At 43.3% G+C, this 8,280-nt stretch overlaps 1 protein-coding gene across 1 annotated transcript in view; it reads left to right on the top strand.

Annotated features, from left to right (window-relative positions):
- DCT (dopachrome tautomerase) overlaps positions 1-8,280 on the top strand; it is a 34,729-nt gene that overhangs the window by 4,034 nt on the left and 22,415 nt on the right. The window contains 3 exon segments of the mRNA XM_003789622.1: positions 5,040-5,339; positions 7,393-7,493; positions 8,175-8,280. The exon segment at positions 8,175-8,280 is cut by the window's right edge and continues 1 nt beyond it. Coding sequence (XP_003789670.1) covers positions 5,040-5,339; positions 7,393-7,493; positions 8,175-8,280 — 507 coding nt within the window.

Raw genomic sequence — 8,280 nt, 5'->3', positions numbered from 1 at the left:
TTTCCCACCATTGGCCTTGTGTTGATGTTGCTTTGTGTACATGTCCTTCATTTCTGATAGAAAAAGACACCGTGCCTCATTTATACAGATAAGTACACTAGACTATAGTGGGGCTGCCCAATTTACCCATCGTAAATTGAAAATATCCTAAGTCAAAAATGCATTTGGTACAACTAACCTATTGAACGTCTCAGCTGTGAGCCTGGCCTACCTTAGATGTGCTCAGAACATTTACGCTAGCCTACAGTTGGGCAAAATCATTTCACACACACTCTATTTTATAATTAAGTGTTGACTATCTCAGGCGGTTTACTGAATGCTGTACTGAAAGTGAGAAACAGAATGGACTGTGGTTTCTACATCTTTTGTACCATTGTAAAGTTGAAAAGTCAGAAGTTGAACCTCATGAGCTGGGATCGTCCTGAATGCCTTTTATTCAATCATTCATTGATTCATTTATCACTTGCCCAACCAATGTTTATCCAGTACCAGTTGGGCCCTTCAAGTCCAGAGAGGGGGAAAAACTGACACAATTCTTCAGTGTAGACATAAGGAAGACAGATGTGAAAAGTTAACTTCCATACTATTTAACAAACGACATCTAATGATGCTAGGAATGACACTTCATATTACACTGACACACTTACTGTATATCAGTCGCTGTTCTAAGAGCTCCTTATCAACCTGCTTTGTTTTCTCAGAAGAACTGTATAGAATGGAACTCTTATCCCAATATGACAGGCTCTGAGAGGTTTAGTCCAGAGTCATGGGTGTGGCAACCCTGTCTGAATGTACAAAAAATTATGGAAGCATAAAGAAAGGCCTGTGGAGGGTTTTTTTGGTTTTTGTTTTTTAAATAGAATTTAATTTTTAGAGCAGTTTTAGGCTCACAGCAAAGCTGAGTGAAAGTACAGAGATTCCCTGAATCCCATTTTCTCCACCCACTCACAGCCTCCCCCACCATCAAGATGTGTTTCTTTTGGGCTGTCCTTTGGGTAGTAGGGGTTTGATAGATTCTTTACTGGATAACTGAGGGAGACAATTAGTTACTGATGATTTTGTTTCTACCACCAAAAAGTATTAATAGTAAATAAAATAGACTAACCTTAAAATTCATGGAAGAAGTTGTGAATGACTCAGTTTCAACAATCAGACCCCCAAATTCCAGAATAAGTTTTATGCCTTTAAATGTAGGAATGTATTGAATTTCTTGTTACAAAATACAGCTGTGTTATTCCTTAGCATTTTAAGAAATTAATGGACTTTATTTTTTTATGGCAATTTTAGTTTCCCAGGGAAATTGAGCACAAAGTTCAGAGAGATCCTATGGCCGCCTGCTGCTCCCCCACTCCACTATCCCCCACTCTGCTATCCCCCATTCTACTATCCCCCACTCTGCTATCCCACACTCTGCTATCCCACACTCCACTATCCCACACTCTGCTATCCCCCACTCTGCTATCCCCCACTTCACTATCCCACACTCTGCTATCCCACACTCCACTATCCCCCACTCTGCTATCCCCCACTCCACTATCCCCCACTCCACTATCCCCCACTCCGCTATCCCCCACTCCACTATCCCCCACTCCGCTATCCCACACTCCTCTATCCCACACTCCGCTATCCCCCACTATGCTCCCCCACTCTGCTATCCTTCACTGTCAGCATCTCCTAGCACAGGGGGACATTTGCTGCTGTTAATGAACCCACACTGACATATCATTATCACCCAATTTTTTTTGCATTTTGAAAGAAGAAATTACTCTCCTATTGTAGAGAGAGGACTATACATTTATCTCCAATCAATTGTCTATAGAAGAGCAGCTGGAAGTTAGACTGAAATCTAATTTGGGTGGTTACTAGCCCTTAGACACAACATTTTGTTCCATCACTTTTCAAAAAAAAAAACAAAAAAACTGCTTGATTCCTATAAAAGCTACCATAATAGGTAATATGTTTTAATCAAAGCTATCTTAATAGATATTATAGGGCTCCCATATCTCAGTGGTTAGTGGGCTGGCCACATTCTCCAGGGCTGGTGGGTTTGAACCCAGCCCAGGCCTGCTAAAAAAAAAAAATAGCCGGGCATTGTAGTCCCAGCTACTAGGGAGGCTGAGGCAAAAGAATAGCTTGACCCCCAAGAGTTTGAAGTTGCTATGAGCTGTGATGCTATAGCACTCTACCAAGGGTGACCAAGTGAGACTCTGTCTCAATATGTATAGACTTTTAGTAAGGTAGCCCCAGGGAAAATAGACTTCAAGCTCCATAAAACCTAAAGCATCTTGCACAGCATACAGTGTCAGAGTCGCTTCTCAGTAAATATTTGTTAAATAAATTATTTGTGTTCATCTAGCAGTGAACAGAGACTATGATGTTTAACTCAAACTATTCATAAACATGATTTTCAGTGGTGGGAAGAGCAGAATTTTTCCTTGTTAAGTACTTAGGGTTTCATATGGTATTGAAAGAGGAAAATAGAGGCAATTGAGCTATGGCTAGCATAGGTAGGATTTTTGTATATCACAAAGAACACAGAACCCCAAACGTGCAACTACAGTTTTTAAAAATTTCTCTACTTGTACTTTTAAGAAAATTTTCTTTAATGATCAAAAAATCCATTATGTTAATAGAAAGCCCATATATTTTCTTCACGGAGTAAAAATGCCAATCACTTTGTTTTTATAGGATTAGAAAATTTTCATTTCCTTTGGATATCCAACTAATGCTTCTCTTTCCTGTGTCAAAGCACTTTTCACTTATCTCTATTTTGGTACTGATCTTTTTAATCAAGGTTATTTACGAGAGCTGCTCTTGCTGCCAATCCACAAGGAAAGAGAGAGAAATGTTTGTTTGTTGTTTTGTCGATTACTTTCTTTCTTTTTTTTTTTTTTTGAGACAGAGTCTCGCTTTGTCACCCCCAGTAGAGTGCTGTGGCGTCATAGCTCACAGTAACCTCAGACTATTGGGCTCCAGCAATTCTCTTGCCTCAGCCTCCTGAGTACCTGGGACCAATGCCCGGCTATTTTTAGAGATGGAGTCTCCCTCTAGCTCAGGCTGTTCTCGAACTTGTGAGCTTAGGTGATCTACCCACCTCAGCCTCCCAGAGTGCTGGGATTACAGGTGTGAGCCACCGTGCCTGGCCTTATTGACTACATGTTTAACTTCTTCATTCACTCTACATTTTGCACAAGGCCAGGCACAGGCCTAGGCACTGCCTGCACCTGAAGTGTAGAGATGTTTATAATTCACGTGATAAGCTCAAGGAATGGGGAATTACAGGTGCATGGGAGCGCAGTGTGGGAGCTTCCTGATTGTAGAATGACTGGATAGGCAAGCACAATGACTCACACTCTAATCCCAGCACTCAGCACTTTGGGAGACTGAGGCGTGAGGATCCCTGGAGGCCAGGAATTTGAGACTAGCCTGCTCAGCATAGTCAGATCCTGTCTCTACAACAAACAAATGTTGGCTGGGTATAGTTCTGTAGTCTCAGCTACTTGGGAGGCTGAGAAAGGAGGCTTGCTTGAACCTTGTAGTGAGCTATGATTGCACGACTGTGCTCCAGCCTGGGCAACGGAGACCCACTATGTCTCTTAAAAAAGGAACGGCCTTATAGAGGTCTCACTGCAAAGCTTAAAGGGGAGTGGGTCACCCAGGCAAAGAGGAATTTGGGGAGACAGCCAGGGAAGTGCATTCTGGGCAGAGGGCAGCAAGTACATAGTCCAGGAGATTAGACGCTTTACATAACCTTTTTAATCTTAACCTCTGGGAAATAAGTGTTACTACCTCTTTAGTTTCAGTCGTTTCCTCCAAGAATATTTACACTTTTGCTGTCTGACTTATCACCCGGGGTAGGAGGTGCTGGGTGTACCCTGAGCAGTCATCTGGAAGGCTGAGAAGGGAAAAGCCAAGGGCAAGAGAAAGGATTGAAACTCTAGAGAGGCTAATCAGAGAGATGCTTGACTGGATATTACGGTACTGTACTGATGGCCGGCTCTGATAACGCAGGACATCCCTGCAGCTGACTGCGATCCCGGCCGTGATCTGCACTTCCTGACTGGTGGCAGCTCATTCACCTTTCCCACCTGCCAGCCTCCATCGATTTTGTCTTGGCGCTTGTCTCCTGTGTGAAATAAACCAGCTTTTCATCTACATTCCTGGAAATCAGCATATCTCTCTATTAATTTAGCTCACTGCATATTCCCTTTCCTTTCCAAATCAGTGACCTGTTCTGTGTCAGGCCCTCTGTGTGTGCCAGAGGAGTGGCAGGGCTCAGCAGGGCACTACCCCGAGGCTGCCACTCAGGTCCTGCTGGGGCCTAGGGAGGATGTGGGGAGGGACACCCCCGCCATGCTGAGAGGGAGGTGTCTGCTAGGGCTGCCATAACAAAGTCCCACACGCAGGGTGGCCCAACAACTGGAATTCATTCTCTCACAGTTCTGGGGGCTGGAAGCCAGAGATCAGGGTGCTGGCAGACTTGGTTCCTTCTGAGGCCTCTCTCCTCAGCTGGTAGACGGACATCTTCTCCTGTGTCCTCACCTGGTCTTCCCTCTGTCACTGTGCCCAAATTTCTGAATCTTTGCATGACGGCTCACGCCTGTAATCCCAGCACACTGGAAGGCTGAGGCAGGTGCATCCCCTGAGCTCAGCAGTTCAAGACTAGCCTGCGCAAGAGTGAGACCCCCATCTCTACTAAAAATAGAAAAATCAGCTGGACACTGTGGCAAGTGCTATAGTCACAGCTACTTAGGAGGCTGAGGCAGGAGAATCACTTGAGCCCAAGAGTTTGATACTGCTATGAGCTATGATGATGCCACAGTACTCTACCCAGGGCGACAGAGTGAGATTCTCTCTCTCAAAACAGTAACAACAAAACCCCCACACTCTCATGACCTCATTTACTCAGAATTAACTCTATAAAGATTCTATTTTCAAATACTGTCACATGCTGAGGAACTGGGGGTTAGGACTTTGGGAGGGCACAGTTCAGCTCGTCACAGCATACAATTCATTTCATGTCCTGTTTCATAAATTAGGAAACTTCGCTGGCTATAACTGCGGAGACTGCAAGTTTGGCTGGACTGGCCCCAGCTGTGATCGGAAGAAACCACCAGTCATCCGGCGGAATATCCATTCCTTGACTCCTCAGGAGAGAGAACAGTTCTTGGGTGCCTTAGACCTTGCCAAGAAGACCGTCCACCCTGACTACGTGATCACCACACAGCACTGGCTGGGCCTGCTGGGGCCCAATGGGAGCCAGCCGCAGGTGGCCAACTGCAGCGTTTATGACTTTTTTGTGTGGCTCCATTATTATTCTGTTAGAGATACATTATTAGGTGGGTATTTTCCCCCCTTGGCTTGAGGTATATTATTGAAGGTTTGTGATTGCACTGGGGGCCATATGGTGGCAGAAAGTAATTTCATGCAAGTTAATTAACAAGAGAGAACCTCAAGGCAGGGTCAGGTTTATGAAAGTCGTAGAATGATCAAATACTGCCTGAAGTTAGAACGGACTAGTTTCTCCCCGCAGATTGGCTACAGACACTTTAACTGTTCTCTCCTCCACTTTATGTTCTTGGTTCAAAGTCTAAACTGTTCTCTATGAAGCCATTAATCATCAAAGGCATGAGTTGGTGGAGGGGAGGCAAATTCCTTTTGATTCCAGAAGAAAATATTTGTAAATCTGGCTGTGGAAGCCCTCTCTGACCTTTTCTTCGAATTAGAGGAATTAACCGAGCACGTGGCCAAGCTCAGGAAGCCTCTTTGTGCAGAATTAAGAGTGTTCATGTAGGAAGTGTGTGTGTCATTAAACTCACACAATAGATAAACTCTAGATAGACTTGAGATAGTCCACGGCATGATTGACAGACTTTCAGATAATCATGTACGGTACTTCTGCACCGCCAGGTTTTTAGGGAGAGTTTCTCCTGCTCAGCCCTTTAAGCCAAAGTTATGATGGATGCCTGAGAAAAATGATCCCTGGCCTTTCCAGGTCCTAAAAATTGGGACCTGGGTGGGACTTGGAATGGGGGATTATATGTTATAAATGCCATTGATCTGCTAAGTTTGGCTTTGTCCCTTCTAGTTTTCTTTCAATCAAGGGAAACAATAGATAGCAGCTTATTCTAGGAGGGCCTGAATCCATTCTAGAGTCTTCTCATAACAGTCCTAAGTGTCATGGCTCTGCCTGCAGCTGTCCCCACTTTTGGGGACTTTCATTGGGATCAGGAGGGCTGAAGACATTGAGTTCACTTTGAATAGCAGGATTTTCAGTGGGAATCCTTTCTCTGTGAGCTAATCACTTGTCCCTATCAATGGGCTCTCTTGATGTCCCCTTATTCCTTCTGTTTTGAGAACTTGAAACTTCGCTCTGGATTAAACATTAACAAAGGACTAGGTAGCCAATGTCAGCAACAGCCGCTCTTTCCTTAGCGTGAACCTTTGAAAACTTTCCTCACCGGTAAGCATCTGTCTTTCTTTATCGATGGATAAGAAGGCTCTTCTCTCCATAAACCTGATAGGTTTTTCTGTCATCATTTGGAGGAATTTTTGCTTTATGAGAGGGTAGTCTCTCAAGAGGAAAAGAAAACTATAGTTTCTGATCATACCTGGGCATTAAATTTACATTCATGTCTGTTCAGCTCTCTGAAGTTATTATAGGTACTTTGAAATAGAACTCAAGGTAGCTAGAGTGTCTACATAACCATCAAAAGCTGTTATGAACGAGAGAAGAAGGATGGAACAGGCAGTAGGAAGGTCATTAAATCGTCCAAAGCTTTTTACTAAAATTGACAGTTCTAGGGGCTAGCCAAAATGGTTTGAATGTATTTTTCCCACTTCTGGTCTCAGTGACCAGCTTGTCAGCTTGTCAGCAGTTATAACTGATCGGTGGATGAGGCAAAATGTGTGAAAGTTCTTTTTGGTTATATAAATTCTGCCTTAGGATTAAGTGTGATTGAAGTTGCTGTCCCGTGAATGAAACACCCCTCACAAATGTATGCATTTGTAAGGAGAAGGTTAGAAAATGTCTTTTAAAAATATATTTCATTTAGGTCTTAACGATCTCTTCTTTTGGATAATCTATTTCGTCTTCATGAGTTGTTGCTTGAAAAAAATTAAGGGGCTCTTAACCCTGGAAGCGACCTGAATTTCCTGGATTTCTGCAGGAAATCAAACCTTTAGGAGAAAGAGGAGAGTTTATTCTAAACGTGCTAGTTGCTCCTGAAATTCCTTTGTTGTCACTGTCATTGTTTTCAGAGAGATAAATAAGAAAATGTTTTCCTCATTAAAACATCACAGATTTATTGGCTCGGTGGAGGCATCCCAGGCAAGTTTAGCGTTTGAGAAGTTCTGTTCCTTGCTCTCTAATATGTTTCCTAACTGTTTCAGGACCAGGGCGTCCCTACAAGGCTATAGATTTCTCCCACCAAGGACCTGCCTTTGTTACCTGGCACCGGTACCATTTGTTGTGGCTGGAAAGAGATCTCCAGGTTGGTCGAAACTCCACAATGAGTTATTTTATGGTGCATACTTTCAGATGACAGCATGATGTTTTGACATGTTTATCTTGATACACATACACGTGCTGGAGCCCTTACTACAGTCAAGCCACTCGACATACCCAGCACCATGTACCGCTTTCTTTTTATATGTGTGTGTGTGTGGTTAGAGTGCGAACAATCTACTTTCTTGGCAAATTACCAGTACATGATACAGTCTATTAACTATAGTCTAGTACATTAGATCTCTAGACTTACTCATTTACTTAAATGCAAATTTGTACCTTTTAGCTTACGTTTTCTCACCACTTCTCTCTACCTCTGTTAACTACCCCCATTGTACTCTGTTTGTACATATTCCTGTTTGTTTTAAAGATTCAGCACATAAGTGATATTATGCAGTAATTTGCCTTCCACATCTCGCTTATTTCACCTAGCAAAATGCCCTCCAGATTCACCTGTGTGGCTGCAAATGGCAAGATCTCCTTTTCAAAGGCCGGATAATATTCCATTGCATACAGCATATGTAGACCACAATTTCTTCCTTTATCCATCTGGTACTTTTAATCTTGCTAGACACTTGGCAAGACCCATGTCAGTCTTTGCCTTGTATGTTTTCTTGTTGTGTCCGATGGCTTGAGTTAAATGACTGGGTCTGTACTTTGCTTTTAGAAACTCATTGGCAATGAGTCCTTTGCTTTGCCCTACTGGAACTTTGCCACCGGGAGGAATGAGTGTGACGTGTGCACAGACCAGCTGTTTGGGGCAGCGAGAGGAG

This window comes from Otolemur garnettii, unplaced genomic scaffold (genome assembly GCF_000181295.1).
Source record: "Otolemur garnettii isolate 467f Iridium unplaced genomic scaffold, OtoGar3 scaffold00034, whole genome shotgun sequence".
Classification (NCBI taxonomy): domain Eukaryota; kingdom Metazoa; phylum Chordata; class Mammalia; order Primates; family Galagidae; genus Otolemur; species Otolemur garnettii.
Note: the sequence above shows the minus strand (reverse complement) of the source record. Positions and strands in the feature narration are given on the sequence as shown.